This window comes from Nycticebus coucang, chromosome 2 (assembly GCF_027406575.1).
Source record: "Nycticebus coucang isolate mNycCou1 chromosome 2, mNycCou1.pri, whole genome shotgun sequence".
In the NCBI taxonomy this organism is placed as follows: domain Eukaryota; kingdom Metazoa; phylum Chordata; class Mammalia; order Primates; family Lorisidae; genus Nycticebus; species Nycticebus coucang.
Window position 1 is genome coordinate 96,372,493 of NC_069781.1, and position 23,936 is coordinate 96,396,428.

A 23,936-nucleotide genomic window follows, 5' to 3' on the forward strand; every position below is an offset into this window, starting at 1 on the left:
AATTCCACTTTGTTAATCTTGTCTGCAATCCAAATTCTGAATTCAATTTCTGACATGTCAGCCAGTTGTTTATGAATGGGATCTTCAATTACATCTGTCATATCTTTCCTTGGGAGGGTTGATCTATTCTGGTTATTCATGTTACCAGAGTTTTTCCGCTGACTCCGCCCCATGGTTGTTTTACTCCCTTTGATTTTTTTCCCCTGGGGCTTTGTTGAGGGCCTGTACAGTGTTGTGGCCTGAGAAACTGGGGCCCTGTCTGGTGTGGTGGGGCTAAGTGGTTCTGTCTTGTTTTCAGCTGGTTTCTGTTCCACCCTAGTGAAACAGATACTCTGGATTGAAGTCTCAGCTGTGGAGAAATATCAGCAATTAAGTTACCCAGCCCCCGCCGGCAAACAATTGGAAAAGAAAAATCAAACCTTCCTACCACCGTGCACCCAGCGCACCACCTGATTTGTCCTCAGGCGATTGGTTCAGTTCAAAAAGTCCAAATCAATTGTCTCAGTCTGCACCTGTCTCAGGTGAGAGAGTTTAAGAGGTCTCTGGGAACTGGATCACAGGGGTCTGGTGACTACTCTGGTGTGGCTTGCTCCAGTGCTGCGTGGAGTTAGGAGGAGCCACCCAGCCCATAGATCAGTCTGGGAAGGTTGCTGCCTCCTTCCCCACCTTGCACCACTGTCACACCCAGTCCCTGATAGCCCTGCAGTTGGCTGACCCAGTTGCCTGTAGTGAATCAGTACTCCAGGAGTTTGCACCTGCCTGAATCACAAGGAAGTCTACCAGGCCGCTGCGCTCTGCCTCTCTCTAGCAGGAGGAGGAGAGGCCTGACAACCTCGGGCACTTGATGAAGGTTGGGGAGTTTTCACTCAGGTCCAGTCTTGCCCCTGATTAATGTTACTGACAGAACAGAACAGAACAGAACAACTCTGAGGTTCCCCTGCAGAAGAGAAGCTGAATTGAGTTCCAAATCAGCTTGTCTTTGCTCTTGTATTGTCTATAGGCTGATGATCCCCTGAGGGCCAGGTGAGTCTTAGGTTTAGTAAAGCGGACCTCTGGGTCAGCCCCACCCTGGGAGTTTCCCCGGTTTGCAAGTTGAAGTTGCCTCAGGCAAATCCTATACTCAGTCTCTGGTTGCCCAGGGAGACAGGGGGTGTGGCTTCAGAATATTTGGTAGTGAGCTGCGTTGCTAGCAAAAGAGGGCTGCTGTGTTATGGCTCAGGCAACTGCTGCTCCGGTGTAGCTCCCTTCCAGCCAACCGTCCTCTCTCCGCTCCCGCACCCCAGAGTCTGCACCGACCGGCTGCAGCCCAGCACTGTCTACACCCCTCGAGCAATTGCCCAAGAGTCTGGACCCCTGGGGGACAGGCCTCCAGACCTTGGAGCGATAGCAAAGGGGAGCGTGGGGAGCGTTGGGAGCCTGGGGTTGCAGGCAGAGAACACACACAGCTTTACACAGTTTTATGCCTGGCCGTATTGTCACCAAAAGACAGCTGTCGCACTGTGCCTCAGGGAACTGCCACTCCAGTGTGGTCCCCTCTCCGCTGACCGGGACTGACCTCCAGACCTCAGTGTGAGTGAAGGGGAGCGCTGGGAGCTCAGAATTCCAGGTAGAGACTATATACAGTTTATACAGTTTTATGCCTGGCAGGAGGACGCCATGGCACCCTAGTAGGGGTGGTAGGTCCAGTTTTTAGAGGGTCTCTCCCGTGGAGTGGAGTGCAGTGGGAGGACCTTTGAACTCTGCCCGGTTGTTTGTGGGCACTCTGAGCCGTTCTCATGGGGGGGGACTCCCGTCCTCTTGGTGATGGATTTTGTACCTTTTGTTTGTATCCTTGTGGTCGCAACTCGCCTCAGTGGGGTTGATGTGCGTTCTTCAACCTTCTCTCTTAGTGCAGCTCAAATCCACCAGGTTACTTGCTGAATTTTTGTCCTATAACTCTCCTACTGGACGGGAGCCTCTGTGGAAAGCTGGCTTCAGTCAGCCATCTTGTCTCCTCCCTCAGCATGCAGCATTTAAAAAGAAACATCATACATATACATAGAGGTGGATGAATAAAATACATTAGAAATGGGTTGGTAGCTCACGCCTGTAATCCTAGCACTTTGGGAGGCCAAGGTGGGTGGACTGCTTGAGCTCACGAGGAGTTCTGAGACTAGCCTGAGCAAGAGTGAGACCTGGTCTCTAAAAATAGCCAGGCATTGTGGTGTATGCCTGTAGTCCCAGCTACTTGGGAGGCTGAGGCAAAAGGATTTCTTGAGCCCAAGAGACTGGGATTGCTGTGAGCTATGATGCCATGGCACTCTACCTAGGGTGACAAAGTAAGACTCGGTCTCAGGAAAAAAAAAAATCAAGGATCATACCAAAGCAGGTGAAAATTAAGAGAGGACATTTCTCCAAAAAGCCATATGGCATTATACATTGATAGCAAAAGTTCACCTAGGAAATCCTCCGAGAGAACTGCTGTGTCTACTTTCATAGCTACTAATACTTGAAATATGAAGGAACCAAATAAGTAACATTTGAATTTAAATTTGAAAACTGATGCTCATTTCAATTATCAGAAAACTTTTAAGCATGTTTAGAACAACCAGGTTATGTGAATTTACTTTCAATTTAAAATTTTATGAAATCTAAATACAGATCAAGTATTGCCAATAAAAATTTAATGTCTCAATTGAGATGTGCACACCAGATTCTGACGTAGCCTGATAAGAATGTAAAATATTTCACTGAAATAATAATATTATCTTCAATATATTGGGCTACATATATTTTTAAAATTAATTTTACCTGCTTTTTTAATGTGTCTACTAAAAAGTCTTAGGCCATGTGACTTGCATATGTCTCTATCAGACAGCATTGCTATAGAAAATAAAGGCACAAGTATATAAAGTAAATATGCACACATCATTCAAAGTAAAAAAACAAATAAAAAAAACCCAACTCAAAACCTGTAAACAAAATGAATGCCTGCCCATAGAGGAACGATTTGATTAATGCATTATATAACATGCCATGGGCTATTTTGAATCCTTTGAAAAGAATTAAAAGTGTTGCCAGTGGAATTGAAAATATTCACAAAGATTATGATAGAAGAGAAGTACAATGCATAGAACAGATGTATGTTTGTAAAATATGATAACGGCCTGAAACTGAAAAAAAGTACAGAAGATTACATATCTGGTCATTTAACCTGAGTTACCTGTGTGTGGTGAGGAGCAGAGAAGCAGAAGAGGAAAGCAAGTAAGAAGAAAATAAAAGGTCTAATTTCCTTCCCTTTCTCAGCATATCTGTTATTTCAGTTATGTAGAATTGTACATGCACACACGCAATAAATAGAAGAGAAAGACAGAGCTAGAAACTACACATGATGACTTGGAGGAATATCCAAGGTATGCTGTCAACTGAAAATGATGAAGTTGAAGATAATACGTAAATAGATTCATTCTATTTGTACCCCAACGACACATTGCTTGCATAATTATATGTCTTCATGTTAGCAAGAAGAAAAGTATGCAAGTCAATTCACAATGATAATCTGAGGGGTATGGTACTACAAAGAAACTTAGGGTAAACAGGTGGGGAGAGAGATATTTAGCTATGTATTACATTTTTTAAAGCTATTTATGCATATACATATGCAATCTTCATTTTTATTACAAATAGATGTTGCTCTTCATAATTTGAAAAGGAAATCTTAATAAAGAGGGCAGCAATTATTAAGTTTTTCTTGAAGTAAAGAAAAGCTCAGAGAAGAGCTACAAATATTTAGTAATAGTAATAACAGAAGACAGAATTTAAAAATTAGTTGGGCAGAGAGGCAAACTAGAAGCAGCAAAGATATTTTCTTAAAAAGAGATTTTTGGAGGGTGAGCGGTGCCTGTGGCTCAAAGGAGTAGGGCACTGGCCCCATATACAGGAGGTGGTGGGTTCAAACCCAGCCCCGGCCAAAAACTGCAAAAAAAAAAAAAAAAAAAAGGAGATTCTTGGGAATAACATGGAGTAGAAAAATGCAAAGAGTTAAAGAGGATTAGAGAGAAAATACTAGCCATAGCACATATAAAGGAGAACCAACTATGAACAACAGCCTGTGTGCCATCAGGTATTATGAAGCCTGACACCAAAGCAGAGATACACACAAACACAGTAGAACCTCCAAGGCTGACCACCTCCCTACATTGACCACCCCCTTACGTTGACCTAATTTTCATAGACTGGACATGCACGTGTGTACACATCAGTGCAGCAGGCCTAGTTTCTTATGTTGTCTACCTCTGTATGTTGAGCAGTTTGTTACAGTCCCTCAGGTGGTCAACTTATAGAGGTTCTACTATGTGTGTTCCTAAAATAGACTTTATTCAGTACACTGAAAGGTCACATTGAATTTCAAGAAAAATTAATACAAATGATTAATAATTAGAAACAGTATATTGTATTTCAGAGATAAAGAGTCCTTTGGCATTTAGCCCCCTCCTTCACCACCATCAAAAACAAAAGGCAACTATTTACACAAGGATTTTTTTTTTTTTAACTAGTCTTGTCCATAGACAGAAGAGAAAATGTAAACAAATTACTTAAGGTATGCCAAAACTTTTTTCACATTCAGGGTCTCTTGCGACTCACCTTTTGACTGAGTCATTGATGTCTCTCCAGTGTGATCTTAATGCCATTGAAAGCAATGGTGATGAGCATTTAATTGAAGGTTCTACCACTGTCTCTGGGAGTTCTTCATCGACATGGATACCCATTAATCAAGTTTGATGTTGATGCCATTTTGGTCAAAGGAACTACCAATGGTTCTCAGATCTCAACCAGGACTTATTTTTTCTTCCTTAACTGCTCCTTATGTGACTTTTTGACTATAGCTATTATCCAGTCTTGTCACCAGGAACATATTACTGGATTTCCACAGGTTAACTCCTTGAAGGGAGACGTGGATATCATGCACCCTTGGGACATGTCATATTATTTCTGCAATATATTCAGTATCCCTCCCTATGACTGGATAATTCATCTGTGGTAACTGACATCATGCTTAACTTGGACTTGATTTGGCTAATGAAATGCCGTGGAAGTGAACAGTGTCATTTCCTAGAGGAAGTTTTAAGAAACATCATGTTGTCCCCACTTTTCTTTTCCCACCCTTTTAAGACAAACATGCCACACATAGGGGCTGCTTCTTTAGTCTGGGTACTGGAAATGACGACAACACAGATAACCATCAAAATTGACCATTATAGGGCGGCGCCTGTGGCTCAGTCGGTAAGGCGCCGGCCCCATATACCGAGGGTGGCGGGTTCAAACCCGGCCCCGGCCAAACTGCAACCAAAAAATAGCCGGGCGTTGTGGCGGGCGCCTGTAGTCCCAGCTACTCGGGAGGCTGAGGCAAGAGAATCGTTTGAGCCCAGAAGTTGGAGGTTGCTGTGAGCCGTGTGAGGCCACGGCACTCTACCGAGGGCCATAAAGTGAGACTCTGTCTCTACAAAAAAAAAAAAAAAAATTGACCATTATAAACATGTAACATTAGTGAAAAATAAAGTTATAAACAATTGAGGTTTTGGGGTCGCTTGTTAGTACAGCATAATTTAGCTTAAGCTGACTGACAGAACTCTCTAAGTGGAAGGGATTTATTTAAATCCTGCTTTTGGTATGTTCTGTGTATTCTCCTGAAGGACTCTTGATTTCTTCAGGACTTTCCAAGGGCAGCCAATCAGTAGGTGGTGGATGATTAGTTTTTCTTCATGTGATATTCATGTTCAGGATATTTCAAGTATGCAAGGGTGTATGCTAAGTGACTTCCCCAGAGATGTGTTTAAAATGAATTACCCTGGACTATATAGAGATCATTTAGCATACCAAGTGGGTGTGTGTGAGATAGCCCAGTGGTTGGGAGCCACCATTTAAACCTGTGTTCTAGTGAAATGACTTGAAAATCTAAGGTTGTAAAACATCTTTGGGACAGGAATTGACCTCACTTTGGGACATCATAGTATTCTCAGTAGGGAAGGGACGGGCAGGAGAGGAACAAGGAAGTAGGATGAAGATGTTGGAGTTCTGAAGGGTTCACTCTGGCTTTTCTTCTTTCCTTGCAATTAAAGTGGATCCATGATGGAAGTATCAATCTGTAAGCAACAGTTTTTTTTTTTTTTTTTTTTCCCTTTCCAAAACAGAAAATCCAGCATGTGTACTCAGATTCCCACTGGAGAAGTGGCTGAACTCAAAATGTAGGAGGGATCCAACTGCAGTTAAATGTTGATGGATTCAGCAATTTGCAGCAACCCTTCAAAGAATACAGGCTGTGGTTTCCTCCTGGGATGACCTCACCAGGACTCTTGACAATAGTGCTGATAGAAAGTAGAAAGAAACAATTAGTTGAGCCTTAGATATCAGAAATAGTAGGTGAACAGAAGATAAAACATTAAAAATAGCACAGCACAGGAAACTGATTTGCTTCCTTACATTCTGGTTAGGGTGAGTTAAGCATAGAGGCAGTAGGAAATTAGTTTTAAAAACGTTTTTGATTTCCTCTGAGCAAATAAAGACAGCATAGGACAATCCTTATGAAACACTCTTAACCATTACAGTGGACATCTGAAATGGGGATACCAATTCTGCAAATAGAAACTTTACAGGGTGGGAGTGGCTGACATGGGTCACTGGTGGCCTCTGATCCACCATAGCCCATCTCCATGTCATCAGAACAGCCTCAACCCCCTTGAATGGCAGTGCAGGGGAGCAGGTAAGGGCATGGGCTTTGTGGGCAGATAGTCCTGAATTCTGTTATCTTGATTGTGGTTAGAATTGCTGCAAAATTTTTTATTTTTAAATATAGCAAGAGGGCTGGGCATGGTGGCTCGTGCCTATAATCCTAGTACTTTGGGAGGCCAAAGTGGGTGGATTGCCTGAGCTCAGGAGTTTGAGACCAGCTTGAACAAGAGTGAGACCCTGTCTATAAAAAGTACTTGGGTGTTGTGGCAGACGGGCACCTATAGTCTCAGCTACTTGGGATGCTGAGGCAAGAGCATTGCCTGAATCCAAAAGTTTGAGGTTGCTGTGAGCTATAATTCCTGGTACTCAACTGAGGGCAACTAAGTGAGACTCTGTCTAAATAAATAAATAAATAAATAAAGCAAGAGTCAAAGTTATTTTAAAAAAGTGGATGGGGTCCTTAAATCTGATTAGATTATTAATAGTGGAATATAAATAAGTTATAATCAAGAATACAATACCTGCTCAATAGAGTTTGGCAACAAGACATCACGTTGGTTGTGTTTCTAGGTAAACTGGAATTGAAGGGAATCTCTAAAATATGATGGCAGTTGATGTCCATGGGAGTGCTGGAGAGTATACCTAGACGTGGGACAGAGTGCCACTTATTTTAGAAATTGAGGATATCACCGAACTCTCATTTTATTCTTAGCTTCTCCAGCACACTGCCTGAGTTTAATTTTCAGCATGTTTATCCACAGCTCTGGCTGTCAGCTTTATATAGCAGCATGTGCTGCATATGCAGGCCACGGATGCTGACACCTGCCCTCTCCCCCACAAGATGCCACCTGTGACATCCAGGACATTAGAGACAGGGCACAGTACCTGCAATGCAGGCTGTCATGAAGCAGGCGGCACTCCCCGCGATCAGAGCTCTCACTGCCCCTGAGGCGATGTCACGCTTTCTGGAAGGAGCTAAGGATGCTGGGAAGCATGGAAGGAGATAAGTGAGGTTGACATTGAGGCTAGTGATTAGAAATCCAAATTCCCAGTCTCTGAAAATTGGTTTAGTGCTGTAGTTTCAGGTCAGCTGAGCTTCCATATCCTTCTCCTTCCTTATTTATTGTTTTTTAACTTAGCAAGATTCAAGAGCTAAGTTTCAGCCAAGGGCTCACAAGTGTATTGAGGCCATCACAAGGAAAATGGGTTGCAAGGAGGGATCAGCTAATAAGATGGTCTGCAACTCGCTGCCATTATCTACTTCTATGCCCACGGCAGACGGCACTATGAATCATAGCACTTTCCCACTGAACTTCCATTGGCACTCTGAATCCTTCTTGAGGTGACCATCAATCTACTGCCACTGGTATACAAACGAAGCCTGTGTGCTAGCTTTGAGTAGGAAAAAGTGGTTGTACATTTGAGAAAATTCTTCTTGAGGTTAGCTTGAGTGTACAAGGAAAGCCACATTGTAGAACAGAGATAAAAAATAGACCCCAGAGGGTGGCACCTGTGGCTCAGTGGAGTAAGGTGCCAGCCCCATATGCTGGAGGTGGTGGGTTCAAACCCAGCCCCAGCCAAAAACTGCAAAAAAAAAAAAAAAAAAAAAAAATAGACCCCAGAGATTTACTACTATTGCAGAGCCTTTTTTCCCTGGCATGACTAACATTACAAAGCAAGATGGAGATCCAAAGTATGTTTATGTCACAATATGGTTATGTCACATCTGTTGTTGAAGAATATTCTTTTCACTTACTAAGTCCGCCGATCACTATTCCTAGGGAACCAATATTGGCAAAACCACAGAGAGCATATGTGGTGATTATCTCAGACCGAATCTGTAAGCAAGCATAAACACATATGTGTATACCATCTGACCCAGCTTAATACATCCAACCAGGCTCCCTTTTGACTACAGAATCAATATTGACAAATAAATGCACAGTACATGGTGTCAAATACCCATTGCTTTTTCATCTCCTTTTATCATCTTCCTGTGAATTCTGAGGGGGTGCAGAAAGGAGATAGGTGGATTTGAGATTCTACAAAGGGTTTGGGACAGGTAGCCTTGGCTTCTACAAATGTGATTTCCTGCTCAATGATAGCTTTTAATATTTCATATGACTCAACTGCCTGCTATTATGTGCCAGGCACAGTACTAGTTTCTGGAGATACAAATTGGTCCCAGAAAATATTCACATTACGTTTATCTGACAAAAGACTTATTCAGAATACATTAGAACCTCCATAGTTGACCAGCTCTCCACATTGACCACCTCCTTAAGTTGACCTAACTTTCATAGACTGAACATGTACCACATGTACATATCAGTACAGTAGGCCTAGGTCCTTATGTTGACCATGTCTATATGTCGACCAGTTTGTTAGAGTCTCTTGGGTGGTCAACTTACAGGAGTTCTACTGTGTATAATGAATTGATATAACTTGATAATAAAAATACAAACATCCGAGGGAAAATAAAGAGATTTAGATCCTTCAGAAAAGATACACAAATGTGCAATAAGCATATGAAAAGATATTCAGCATCATTAATCACCAGGGAACTGCAAATGAAAAGCACAGTGAGATATCACTATGCATCCACTGAAATGGCTAAAATTTAAAAAGACTGGCAACAGTAAGTGTTGGCAAGGATGCAAAGGAATTAGATAGACCTTTTATACATTGCTGGCAGGAAAATGAAAGCCTGTTTGTCAAACAGTACGGCAGATTTTTTATCAAGTTAACACATATTGCCTGTATAACCCAGCAATTTTTCTAAAAGAAATAAAAACACATGCCCACAAAAACGTTCTACATGAACGTAACAGCTTTTTTCGTTATAGCCTCATGCTGAAAACAACCCAAATGTCCTTCAACAGGCAAATAGATGAATAAATTGTGGCTCTCCATAAAATAGAGCATGGCTTTGGAATAAAAAGGGAAATAATACATACAACAACAAGAATGCTGAGTTCATTTATATAACATTCTGGAAAATGAACAAGTATTTACAATGAAAGAAGGATTATTGTTGCCTGGGACTGTGTCTTTGGGGGTGAAAAGGGGGTTGACTACAAATGGCAGTGAGAAATTTTTTACATGTGATGATAACATTCTATATTTTGATTGTAGTCATGGTTACACAGGTGACACCAAAAACGGGCCCTTCACTTGGTATATGAGAGCTGTCTGCAAAGTATCCAGCCATGATTAATACTGTTTCTCATATTACATGGCTGGGTACTTTCCAGACAGCTTTGGATAAATTAAAACTCAGTAAAAAGGATATAATTTAAAGGTAATTTGAAGATAAGTTAGCAAGAAGGAAACTCTTGAATATCAGAGGGGCTTCCTTACGGTCTGCATGGTGGTACACCTGCCTTCGTCTGTGTCTCAAACCTCAGGATTTGGGGGAATGGCAGGATGCCCCCTGGAAGGGAGAGGATGCACAGCCCTTTCCCAGGGCAGTGAGAAGACAGAGGTGAACTTGTAAAAGCTGCTCATGGCCCTCTAGCTCAAGACGGGCTGCCTAGGCCAGATAATCCTTTCTCACTTGAGGGACTGTAGGAGGCTGGGAAGATTCGGGGGACTCTGTTGCTCACTGAATCAGACACACCCAATCTGGCAAAGGTGTCATTGGCTCTATGAATACATTTCAGTGACCGCCTTCATGTTTTTTATGATCCTGTCCCTCTCCTGTTTTAGATTCTCTGCCAAGTAGGGCTCGGTGACCAGAACCCTGTAACTACAACTTGACCTTTTGAGTTGTTGCTCAGAAGGGAGGGAATCTCAACTGATGCAGACTTCTTGATACCAAGACTTAACTGTCTCTCACTACTGTGCCTTAATGCAGGTAGCCCCTTGTTAATTTCAATACAACCTGCCTTAGTGCATGTAGCCCCTCCATTAGTCAGGGACATGGATTTGAGACTGCTTTCCCCTGGATGATACCATTTATGTTAAAAATGTATCTTTTCCTTGATAATTCCTGTGGTCTCAGAATTGGCTTTCTGTGTGGCAAACAAATAGACCTAGATCTGAACGCTATCAGGTTTGGTAACAAAGGTACCCACACAATGGAGCAATAATTTTCTTTTCCAATATCCTGAAACCCTACTTTTTGGTTCAAAGAACATACCAAGCAAATGCTACACTCAAAAGTATCAGTACCATTTCTTTCTTTCACTAATGAGACTTTTGAAAGCTCACATTCAAGACTCAAGTGGTCATGGTAAGTTTTTTGTTGATTCTAAGGCCCCTCTTCTCTTTCATGTTTTCTGAGAACTCCTTTGTTGATGTTTTCAATCAGTGTACACATAGCAGGCAGGAAAAAAATAAGCCACTCTTCCTGGAAAAGTGGTCCTCTCCCCCCACTTTCTAGTGCTTTTCATTTAGCTCAACTGGCTTCAAAACAGGCATGCTAATTAAGATACTGTAGGAAAGAGATGGCACCAAGGACTTGAAATTCCTCTCTTCAAAAAAAAAAAAAAAGAAATTCCTCTCTTCACTTTCTGGAACTATACGGAAAGGAACATACAGCTGTGGCTGTAATTAATTTTATAAGAAAATGAAAAGGAGGCTGGGATGACTCCACTTTGCCTTTGCCCACAAATGTGCAGGATTACCTAATGGAAAGAGACAATCTATACTAGGAAAATATTAATATTGCATCCTACAGAAAGCGCATACAAGCAAGGATGCCATAACTGTACAGATGGGGTCATTATAGCACTATCTCTAATTGTAAAAAATTGGTAACAGTGTCCTTCAGCAAGGGACTGGTTAGAATGAATTGTGTGCTATGTATCAGAGAGTGCTATGTCACAGCACTGCTATGGAAAAGTATCTGAGACATATTACTAAGTGCAAAGGGCAAGATTAAAAAGGCAAGATTGCAAGATGTGCAAAGGGCAAGATTAAAGGGCACATAATATGCTACAAGGGGAAGAAATGGGAGGCAGAGAAATAAGGAAGCTGACTTACTTTTCTCTCTAGGCTGTTTTTGGATCTTTTGAATTCTATACCACATTATGTGTTACATGGAAATGAAGGAACAAACAGGCAATGAATTAGCTTTAAGAAAGAGAAAATGAGGCCGTGCACAGTGGCTCATGCCTATAATCCTAGCACTCTGGGAGGCTGAGGCAGGTAGATGGTTTGAGCTTGGGAGTTTGAGACCAGCCTGAACCAGGGTGAGACCCTATCTCTACTAAAAATAGAAAAATTAGCATTGTGGCAGGCACATATAATCCCAGCTACTTGGGAGGCTAAGGCAGGAGGATTGCTTGAGCCTGGGAGTTTGAAGTTATTATGACCTAGGCTGATGCAACAGCACTCTAGCCTGGGCAACAGAGTGAGACACTTTCTCAGAAAAACAAAAAGAAAAACAAACACAAACAAATGAACAACAACAACAAAAACAGAAAGAGGACTGGGCACAGTGGCTCAGGCCTATAATTCTAGCACTTTAGGAGTCCAAGGCGGGTAGATCGCCTGAGTTCAGGAGTTTGAGACCAGCCTGAGCAACAAGAGGGAAATTTCATCTCTACTAAAAGTAGAAAAACTAGCCAGGTGTTGTTGTGGGCACCTATAGTCCTAGCTACTCAGGAGCCTGAGGGAAGGATTGCTGGAACCCAGGAGTTTGAGGTTGCTGTGAGCTATGATGCCACGACAGGGTAACAGAGTGAGACTCTGTCTCCAAAAAAAAAAAAAAAAAGAGTGGCGCCTGTAGCTCATGGCGCCAGCCACATACACCAGAGCTGGCGGGTTCAGATCCTGCCCAGGCCTGCCAAACAATGAGAACTACAATGAAAAAATAGCTGGGGGGTTGTGATGGGCGCCTGTAGTCCCAGCTACTCGGGAGGCTGAGGCAAGAGAATTGCTTAAGCCCAGGAGTTGGAGGTTGCTGTGAGCTGTGATGCCATGGCACTCTACCCAGGGTGACAGCTTGAGGCTCTGTCTCAAGAAAAAAAAGAAAAAAAGATTTACCTGACAAATGCAATCATTATAACCTGGTTCTTTGTACCCTCAATAAATGCCCAGCAATAAAGAAAAAAAAAGAAAAGAAAGAAAATGATGGGATAAAGGCCTCATTCTAGGTACATGGGTGCTACATAGAATTTTGCCTCTTAGGTGGAAATTAGCATAGATCTAATTCAACACATAGCTCTGGGGTTCTGCCTCGTGCACCCACGTGGTAGGCTTCAATTGTGTGCCATTGTTTCCGGGGCACTGTTGGGACACCATCCCCCAGTTGTAGGCTGGTAAGCAGAACTTTCTGGGACTCATCTGCATTTTGACAGTTGGAAATCAGAAATTTAGAGAAACAAAATGTTTTTCCCATCATGACTCACCAACGGTAGAGGCCATTGAGCTCCTATTTCCAAACGCCCTTTCTGTGCCTGCCTTTGGTTGGGCTCAGCCCCAAGCCCAAATCAGCTCTACTGTTCTGTCTCTACCCCTTACTAACATTCCCACAAAACCGCTGAGCATTGCCGGAATAGAGAGCTCGTTTTGCTCATTAGCAAAACTATTCTCTCCTGGCAACTGGCAGTTGGGGATAGAAAACATTTCACTTAATTTAGCCTATTGTTTACTTTTGGCAGGGAAACAAACTGGTTTTGGTGGCATCTAAACAATGAGGCTAGTTGGCCGAGTTCCACTTTGAGATTAATTGAAAGACTGTCACTATTTGTAGACTATTTGTGAGAGGAGGGAAATCTACAGAGCCCCCATTTGTATCAGATGTGTGGGTCAAAATGCCCCTGACTGTCGATGACACGTCAGTCCTCCCCTGGAGGAGGCTGGGAGTTTGTGTGGGAGTAAATCTGCAGGTCGTGTCTCCTTCGGGAGACGGGAAGGAACGGCCAAGTTCCGGGCGAGTGTGCTGTTTCTCCTCTTTCTTTTTAAAACTAAACACCTGCCTGGGACATTAATTCCAAACAGGTTGTTTCAGTGAGTAATGGTGGTGGCTGGGAATGCTCACTATTGCCTAAGAGTTTTCCACATTCTGTTCTTCAGGGGAAAAATGTTACAGAGTCAACTGCAAACATGGCCTCTCCTTACCCGAGTTCCTCAACCCACAAAGGCCAGGCGAATGGGAGCGTCTCGCTGTGGCTGTTGACCTGAGGTCCTGATGTAAATATGACCTGCTTGTCTCCAGGTTCTCAGGCCACAGACTCTGAGCCTTTTCACTCCCTCACCCACTTGGAGAGTAGTGACAGTGTATTACTACCTTTAGGGGATGTTCAGGGACTATGTCACATTTAGGCAGTTCAGAGCTCGCAGAACACCGTAGCTGGAAGGGACTTCCTTTATGATCACGAGACCATCAGCCCCAAGAAGGCAGGGCCTTGAGGCACTCGATGACTATTTGTAGACTGACTCCTGTCCAAGCTCCTGTGACTCTGGGGATGTGCCCTTAGTCCTCCAAAGTAAGTTATCACAGTGATAGGGATTAGCTGTGTTTCTATACACACACACACTGATAAATTCAATTTCACTGAAAGTTACAAGGTGCTGTGTACATTACAAGCTCTACAACATGACAGATTTTTTGTTTTGTTTTGACGTATCTCAGGAGCCTGGCACGGTGCCCAGCACACACAGAGGCACATGTAATCAACGAATACATGCACGTGATGAAGTGCACCGAGAAATCAAAGTGTTTACTCACCGACATATATTGCTGCACACCATCCACAAATTTGGGTCCAGCCTCTTTCCTCAAATTGATCAATTTTGAGAGGTGCTCATAGGCCACAAATTCATTGAAGAATGTCTTATAACCTATGAGTTTGGCAACCAGGAAGCTATCCTGCCAGTCCACCCCCATCATGAAGGAGAAGGGCATGAAGACGTAGGAGCAAATCAGCTGGAGAAACCGAGAGCAGATACTTGGTTAGAACAGCGGTGTGTTCCCAGTTCTTCCGCCTCATTCTCAGTGACGAGATTGTCCCCGTCTCTTGTCTTTAGTCACAGAAGCCCTTCATCTCCCCTTGCCCATCCTTATCTGCCAGGCTAGAATTGGGTCATTTGAAATAATTTGTATTCTTGGAGAAGGGGTCAGGAGAGAATGACTTTATCTGCTAGGAAAAGGAGGGTGATCAAGGCAGAGAAAGGGGCGATGAAGTGAGAAGCGTCTACAGTGTATGAGAGTCCACTGCAGGTAGCCAGGGAAGGCTGTTCACAATTTTTAAAGAAAGATAGAGAGAAAGAAAACAGAGGTGCAGAAACAGGAGCATACCTCAAAACTCAGCTGTGGGTAATCAAACATGTTTCCAAACCAGGACAGGGCAGAATTCACAAAAGACAACAGGGCCAGGAAGGCAATCAGATTCACAGCGATGTTTGCCACCAGAGGGATGGATGAGGATGCTCCCTGCGTCGCAGCTTCTAGGAGATTCCTCGAGTCACTTTATAAAAAAATAGCGATTCCGGAATTACCAAGGGGTTGTCAGGGGATGGACATTGTCTTTGCAGAAATGGCATAATCAGAGCTCACTTGGATGAGACACAAACTCCAGGATCATGCCTTGCTCAAAATATTGACCTGAATCTTGTGAAATTATTATGGGGTTTCTAAATGTTGAATATAGGCGAGGGGCACGTGGGGGTTTAACTGCTATATTACAGTTTTAATGTTACAGTGTGTGTAATAAAAAAATTGGGAAATAATACAAATATTACGTGTTTAAAAGTGATTTTTTATTAAAAGTAGCTATTAGGGAATATGTATAAAATATTTATGGTATGAAAATCAACAATTCAAGGCAAGCCTGCACATCCATCACTTCAGTTAAGAACAAGAAGAAATGGAATGCCTCCGTCACCTGTGGATCCCACCTTGTGCTCCTCCCAGTCCCTTTCCTCCACTCTCATCTCAGAGGTACCTCCCTAAAATCTGCTTATCATTCCCTTTCTTTATGATCTTCCTAAATGTCAACAAGTAATTAATTACGTATGTTTCACATTTACTAACTTCGTAAGTGGAACCATACTCTACTTATTCTTTGGCAATTTGCTTTTTCAGTCATGGTTATCATTCTATCTACATACAAGTAGGGGGTGAATTTCAGACACGTTTGTTGATGAATTATGTTATTTAATGAAATACTTTTGAACATCCTAAATCCTTTAGTTTTCTCTACCCTAAGAAAATTTCTTTCTCACACACAAAAAGAAACAGTTTTCTTATTATAGGAGAAACTACCAAAAATGGTCATCTTACGGCTTTGCAATGATCTTAAACCAAGATGCAATGAACTCTAAACTATGATTACAATGAAATATCTTTACAATGAACAGCTAAGGAAATGTATCCACATTTAGGTATTTAGAAAGATTTTCCTCAAGTGTTGAAAGAAGTTTTTTTTTTTAAGTGACGTTTAAATAGTTACATTAATAATACGTAATTAATGCATTACATAATAATACATGAATACCATAATTCACTGTGCTCTCTGGTTATCAAATGTTTGCTCTACTTGGTATTTGGACCCCGTATCTCAGCTTGTGTAGTCATTAATTAATGTGTTCCACTTACCCACTTTCCATTTTCATGGCATTCTTGAGGGTTACTTTAGGTTTTTCTGTCTCAGGCCAAAAGAGTTTAGCAGCAGCCAGTGATGCGGGTGCTGACATAACGGAAGCCGTTAACAGGTGGGAGGATGGAACCTGCAATTTCAGATGAAGGCAAACCTATGGTTAGCTTTTCTGTTGTGGTCAGAGAAATGGCCCAAGAGCTTTACAAGGGAAGAGAAGGGACAGAAGTTGATTGTACACCAGACAGCAATGTTTCTTTGGGGATTCAGAAGAGCAACTCTAGCTTAAGGAGCTAAGTCACAGCGTCACCTTGAGAAAGAGAGGGATAAGGAATGCCTTCGTGTTAACTGACCACATCCTTGGTGAGACACACAAAACCAAAATCTGATCCTTAGTAAAAACTCTTGAAGACGATTCCTCAACCTTTCTGTAGTCCTTTTGAATGTTTAAACAGTCCCTAAATCCCACAGATTATTTCATCATCAATTTAGATATGAGGTATCTAGAAAGTGTGGGGAACAGGGAAAGGACTCAAGCAGGAATGGACAGTCCCCTCTCTCCATCTTCTTTTGTTCTCTTGAAATCCTTTGTGTCTTTATACAATATTCATTGATCCAGAATTTCTTTAATCTGTGAATTATTGTATTTCCGTTTCCTCATTGTAAATCCACTCTGTCCCCTCCCACCCCTCTCCTTACATTGGTTCCGAATTCTCTTCCCTGTATTTTCAGAATTACAGGATTAGCCCCTCCTTCTACATTCCCATCCCACCGCGTGCAGATTCCAAGGCAGTATCTGTACAGTGAGGGCACAGCAAACCCTTGGGGCTCCTGTCAAACGGCCTGTTCCTAAGCTATCCTCTGCCCCTTTCTTCTTTCCTCTTTCTACTAATGGGCTCTCCAAGATCTGAATGAAGATCACCCACTTCACACATTGCTGGCTGTGTCATTATACTTCTCCGTTGGGTTTGTATCTGTGGCCTGTAACCTCTATATCTAGGGGCACACACACCAGCTATCAGCATGTTCACCAGCCCTACACCACAGGCCAGTCGTGGCTATACAGTAGAATATGAGAAATCTTAAAAAATATTAATGCCTGTGTCTCATCCTCCCACACAAAAAAATTCTGGTTTAATTACTCAGGAATATGGGCCCGTGCGATAGAGAATTTAAAAGTTCCCAGGTGATTCTAATGTGCAGTTAGGTTTCAGGACCACTGCTTTAGACAAGGGGTCAGAAAACTTTTCCTGTAAAGGGCCAGGGAGTAAATATATTTGGCTTTGTGGGTCAAAACTATTTAACTCACAAAAGCTGTCATAGATAAATTAATAAGAGTGGCTGGTTTTCAATAAAACTTTATCCATAAAGACAGGGGTAATCTGGATTTGGGCCATAGGCCATAGTTTGCAGACCCTTTGTATAGATCACCTTTATTAATGTAGTAGTTTTTAATTTTTTAAAGTTTTCAGCTAAAATTAACTTCAACATATGGTTGCATTTTGCTATTTTTGATTCTGTAAATCTAACACACATTTAGGTGGCAGGGATATGAAGCTCCCAAACTTCTTGAGGTCCCTGCATTCAAATGCCAGAGCAACTGTGACCAACTTTTACCAAACAGCAAAAAATACACTCTCTTGGCCTCCTCTTCTACCAGTAAGGAGAAGGAGAAAAAAAGAAATAAATAAAATAACATTACCAAAGAAAGCAAAGTTTAGAAAGAAGAAAAGAGAGGAAGTTGAATTTTCCATAAGTTAATTCCAAAATATTCTTACCCCAAAAGAAATGTATGCACCTAGGACGCTTCCAGCAATTGTAGCGAAGCCAGCCGTCATGATGGCGTGGAGTTCAGACCTGGTGACGTAGGGTAAGTAAGGTCGGACCAGCAGAGGAGACTCTGTCTGCAGACAGAGAAGGTCGACTAAATCAAGTGTTCCTTTTAAAAATTTATGCCAACCTACTCAAAATTTTATTCTCATGCTGAGTGTGCTGGCTCATGTCTGTGATCCCAGCACTTTGCAAGGCTGAGGTAGGAAGATCACTTGAGCCCAGGAGTTTGAGGTCATGGTGAGCTGTGATAATGCTACGGCGCCCCAGCCTGGATGACAGAGAGAGACGCTGTCTCAAAACCCTTTTTAGTTTTGATTCTCAGGGGATGGTGTTTCTAAGAGTGAACCTCAACCTCAGACCAGCTCCATGAGCATCACCTGGGAACTTATTAGAAATGCAAATTCTCCTATGACTAAATCAGAAACGCTGCAGATGGGGCCATGGTCTCTCATTGAATAAGCTGTCCAGGTGATTCTGACACAAGCTCAAGTTTGGGAATTCATACTACTGATATTTGTGTCATTTGAACTGTAGGTCAGGGTGCAGATATGGGCATATGTAAATTTTACAGAATTTTTGAGTCTAATCATATAAGGTAACCTCGCCTAGGGTTGGACTCTATGATGGCCTAGTACACTTTTCTAGGTTGGCCAAGGGACTGTGCATAGTGGCCTAGTCTTATGGACTGCTGGTTCATAAGCCTCTGTGACTTTTCATCTTACAATGTCACCTTAATAGACCCTAACTCTATATTTCCTGATACCTCAGGGAAATAGAGATAAAAGTTTAGAAAAAAATACCAGCAAGACCCAGGACAGGCCCAGTTGTAATTAAGACTCAGAGACCCTTCTCTGATGAGTGGACGGGAATGAACAGAGGGTAGCTGTCAAGGCTTGCATCTTGTGAAGGAGAATAGGCAGCCTCCATGAAAAACAGCTATATTTTTAGCATATTAAGTGTCCAATTGAGTAGCACAGAAGCTTGTGTGCAATTTTACAATTTTCTCCTCATTATTTCTAATTGTTCTGTAAGATTGAATGTGTTGAGCCTTGATTTATAGGCTACGTAGGAACCCAGCACAGGAGCCCTCTAACCCTGCAGGTAAGAGCAATCAACTCATGATGGTGCCCTAATTATTCCTGAGAGATCTTATGCCTATAATTATAATAATTTTAGCTGCTGCCAAAGAAGTACAGGTCCCTAGTCTTAAGACTATGCTCTAAGCTGGGGAGTCGGGTTTACTCACCAAAGGCTCAGCTTGCCTTGAGCAGCTGTAAGCCTGGGATTTAGGGCCACATGTTTTTCTAAATGACTTTATTTATTTCTTGGCTTCATATCCCATTTCCCTGGGCAGTGTTGGTGGAAGCATTCACACTTGGCTTCCTAGGTGTGAGACTCCATTCCACTTGTATATCCCCAAGTGATGAGTAGCTTATTACCATTTCTTTCTTATCCACCACCCTCCCCTGTTAGCAAGGCTGCTGTTGAGAGATGCTCCTTGGCATCCTATTTCTTTACTGAAGTGAACTCCAGGCAAAAGAGTTTTTATCCATGTGATGGCTCAGGAAAGTGAAAATCATGGCCTAAAATCTAATCTTTGATGGGAAGGAAAAAGATAAAAGCATTTTTCTTTAGGCTCAGCAAAGACAGGCTGATGGCCAGTTCTGACAAGTTGGAAATGAGCTCAAGTGTGCGTACCGCTGCCCCATTGTTGGTGGAAAGCCTTTTTCAGGCTCCTTTGTAGCCATGGGCATTATAGCAGTGGGTGCCTGTTACATGTTTGCAGCTTCAAGATAGCGAAATCTGGTCAAGTGGAAGAGAGCTACTAGCCTCTGCAGAGCTGCCCAGAAACCTCAATAATTCCCCAACTCAGAAAAGATTTGTTGAGAATCTCTGTATGAGAAGCCCTATGCTTTAATAAAATGACTCAACCCTTCTTATCCTTCATAAACTCTTAAGAAACCCATTCCACAATAGTGTACCTAGACTCTTGGAAGGGATCTCTCTCTCCCTCCACCTTCCTTTAAAAGAAATAACCATGTAATATTATATTTTCTCTTTGGCTTGTTTGGAAAGAAACTATCCATTTCAGCAGATATTTTGTTTTGTTTTTTGATGTCACAACTTACTTGTCCAACAAACACATTGCCAGCAGCAACTACAGATTCAATAGGAGATGATCCCATAGTAACTAGCATTACCCATCCAACCTAAAAGAAAAACAAAGGACAAAGTCAGTGAACAACTTTTTATACACACAAAACTTTCAAGGTAGGGATAAAAAATCTTTAAACTGGGGTCAAATGTTGAGGCCTTCCACAATTATTGGTAGCCTTGTGATGGTAGAGCCCATAGGCAGGATAATTGAGCCTCCTACCAGTCTGGAAAATCTGGGCCATTGTATGCACTTTCAATACTATACAGATGGCGGCACTACCCATCTCAGGATGGAAGACTTCCTGCTACTTTCTCTTTTCCTTTTTTTTTTTTTTGTTTAGACATGAGTGCAGTAATTCTGAGTATTCAATTCCAACAATCAGAACATTATGGGGACTGAAGCTCTAGCTGTAATTCTGATCTCTGCTGGTACCTGTGTAGGCAGTTCCCAGGTTACATCTTAGGTTGAATTTGTATGTGAGTTGGAACAGATACATTTACCTATTACCTGTAAGTGTAATTCATTTGTAAGTGTGAGTTGAATGTCAGTGGGTGTCTGTAACTTGGGGACCTACTATAATAGCTTCCATTTGTAATGAGTTATACATCAGCTGGATGTAACTCAAACACTGCCTATATTTTGGTTCTTTTTCTCCTTTTTCTCCTTTATGTTTATACACTTTGACTTATTTCACAGGGATTGAAGGAGGGGTAGGATTATGCCCTGTGCATCCCAGCTAGTTTAAAGATCTCATTTTCTGATCTAATGCACGAGTGCAGGACTCACAGTGGCTGGGCCAGCCTGAAGGAGCAAAAAGCAGCTTCTCCTTCTTGCATTGATTTCTCTAGCAAGTCTAGGACTGGAAGCATCTACTTCTGTAACCTCCTGAAGTTAAGCCAGGACTAAGGCAGATGGAACTAAGATGAAGAAGCAATGCTGTTTTTTCCTGGGCAGGTATCTGACCTCAGTTCCTTGGCTAAAGAAGTAACTGCTATGGTTTCATAAAGATATCTATTGGGGCACAAATCAAAGCCCTCCAAGATAAAATTCGCTCTATGGACGCATTTAGGATTTTGGGGTCTGAATCTAATAACTTGGGTGGTGGTGACAGGTCATGGTAGGAAGGGAAAGGCATTGAGGACTTTGTGCCTGAGATGATCAGGTCTACATCTATGACCAGTCCCTCCCAGTGCCCGTACCTTTCTAATAACCCACTGCATCAATCCGAGGTGGTACAACATGGACATCACGGTGCTGAAGAAAACCACGATGGGCAGGACCTGATGGGGAAGCAGCAGCTGGGGGGTTAATACTGGGCCCACTTGCATCAGCAGGGTATTTTTTTTGCAATTTTTGGCCAGGGCCGGGTTTGAACCCACCACCTCTGGCATATGGGGCCTGCACCCTACCCCTTTGAGCCACAGACGCCACCCACATCAGCAGGTTTTATATGAGGTTTCCTCTCTGCCTCCTTTCCTCCTGCTGAAACATCATTAAAATACTGGACATTCTTCAAGAATAAGGCACCTTTCTTTGGCAGCTTCCCTATCTACAGTCTCCCTCTAACTCGTTCTTGATAAGCTTCAGTACATTGCATAGGAAACTTCATTTTGTTTTCCCTTCCAAGATGAACTTTTCTTACTCAGAAAAGGAAAATGAAATTTTGTGGGGGGATCTGTATTAACTAGATCTACAAACTTAAGGCCACCAGCAAAATATTCTTGTTGTCCTGACATTAAAAAGATACAGGCTAATTAGCAGAGTGACCTGGGTCAAGATGAACTGTGAGCAATTTCAGATCTTTATTCTTGGTGGCCATCGCAAGCACAAAAAGCATGGTGCCTCCTATGGAGCAATTTTCATTCTTTTAGCTTTTAAAGTAATGATTATCTGAACTACAGATTTCTGAAGTGCTCCAAAGGTGACTATGTTTTGGAAACTAGTTTAGTTCTGTGTCAGGGAAAGTTGTATTTTCCTAGATCCTATTTTCCTGATGCCCTTGTGTGCTTTCACTGTAGCTTGTGTTTCCATGGGAAATAGTTTCTACCCAGCATAGGCCCACCCCACAGAGCCGTGGGCTGGGTCCCTTTTCAGCCCCTCCACCACGGTGCCCCAGCTAAATGGCCAGAGACAAGCTGCCACCAGAAGAACAGAATGACCGAGGACAATCTGTACAGGATCTAATTTAGAAAGATTTGTTAATAATGTATTAACAGACATTCTGTGCTAGTACTCGAGCTTACTCATTGTGAGTCTTTTCCTGGCCATAATGGGTAGCCAGCACCTTCCTAAAGGCCAGAGGGAATAATTAAAGGGGCTCATCTCTGTAAAGTAACCATAGGGATTCTGCATTGGCAGGAAAGAACAGAGGCCACTGCCCTGAAGGGGAAGGGGTGTCTGAAGACACCCATCTGGTCTGAGTGGCAAGTTACTTCTACTTTATGATTTTATTTTTTTCCAATTCTGAATTCAATTTATGACATAAGCATATTTCTATCTCATACAAAAAACACTAGATCTTTCAGAGGTGCCTTAGTTATCTTAAAGGTAAGGCATCAAATCAGCAGTTTCATGAAATGATCCATCATAAAAGGCCAGGGCGGTGGCTCATGCCTGTAATCCCAATACTCTGGGAGGTCAAGGTGGATGGATTGCTTGAGTCAGGAGTTCAAGACCAGCCTGAGCAAGAGCAAGACCCCATCTCTAGTAAAAACAGAAAAACTTGCAGGGCATTACGGTGGGCATCTGTAGTCCCAGCTACACAGAGGCTGAGGCCAAGAGGACTGCTTGAGCCCAAGAGTTTGAGGCTTCTGTGAGCTATGATGACATGCCATGGCACTCTACCCTGGTGATAGAGTGAGACTCTGTTAAAAAAAAAAAAAAAAAAAAAAAAAGAAGGGCAGTGCCTGTAGCTCAGTGGGTAGGGCACCGGCTCCATATACTGAGGGTGGTGGGTTCGAACCCGGCCCAGGCCAAACTGCAACAAAAAAAAATTGCCTGGCTTTCTAGCAGACGCCCATAGTTCCAGCTACTTGGGAGGCTGAGGCAAGAGAATCGCCTAAGCCCAGGAGTTGGAGGTTGCTGTGAGCTGTGACAACACAGCACTCTACCGAGGGTGATAAAAAAAAAAAAGAAAGAAAATCATAAAGGTTGACCTAAGTGAAGCCAGGGTAATTTGGAGGTGAATTTGGAGTCTGTAAGTGAAAAAACAATTTATATGAGCAACAACTCACCACAAAAAAGAAAGCTGAAGAGAGACCAAATGCATCTTTCTCACTCACTGACAAGTATTTGTAGGGACTTTCCAGAGGAGGGTGAGCTTTGGGGGGCATGTGGGAAGGCCCACTGTGTCTAGTTATGGGTGCAGGTGGCCCGTCCCTGGTAAAATAATGTGCCTTCCTTTGGTTAGGAAAGCCCCAGCTTCCTAGCCTGCCTAGGCAAAGGCCATGCTAAAGGGAAGATGGTTTAGTTTAAGGATGGCTTTGGAGGAAAAGAAGGTGATGTGGTTGACCAGCTGTCTCGGTGTGTCTGGGCCTGAAGGTTCTCCCAGTGCAGGGTGGTCACTGATGCTGGACCTGTCAGCCACTGGTGGCAACATACCTATTCATTGCCAGAAGCATAATGTTCTTTCGTCTAAAGTCCTAGACACCACCCCACACCACCTAGATAATACCCCATATGATTTCTTTCTT

The 23,936-nt window shown here is 42.6% G+C and overlaps 1 protein-coding gene across 1 annotated transcript in view; it reads right to left on the reverse strand.

The window, feature by feature from the left end:
* Positions 1-5,516: 5,516 nt before the first annotated feature.
* The window catches only part of SLC28A3 (solute carrier family 28 member 3), a 61,888-nt gene continuing 43,468 nt past the window's right edge, over positions 5,517-23,936 (reverse strand). The window contains exons 9-18 of the mRNA XM_053558877.1: positions 21,444-21,524; positions 20,216-20,296; positions 18,032-18,157; positions 16,256-16,386; positions 14,957-15,125; positions 14,387-14,584; positions 8,465-8,546; positions 7,594-7,692; positions 7,230-7,350; positions 5,517-6,344 (exon numbers count right to left, since the gene is read on the reverse strand). Of these exons, the coding sequence (XP_053414852.1) occupies positions 6,218-6,344; positions 7,230-7,350; positions 7,594-7,692; positions 8,465-8,546; positions 14,387-14,584; positions 14,957-15,125; positions 16,256-16,386; positions 18,032-18,157; positions 20,216-20,296; positions 21,444-21,524 (1,215 nt within the window). The 3' untranslated portion in view covers positions 5,517-6,217. The remainder of the gene's footprint in view (positions 6,345-7,229; positions 7,351-7,593; positions 7,693-8,464; positions 8,547-14,386; positions 14,585-14,956; positions 15,126-16,255; positions 16,387-18,031; positions 18,158-20,215; positions 20,297-21,443; positions 21,525-23,936) is intronic.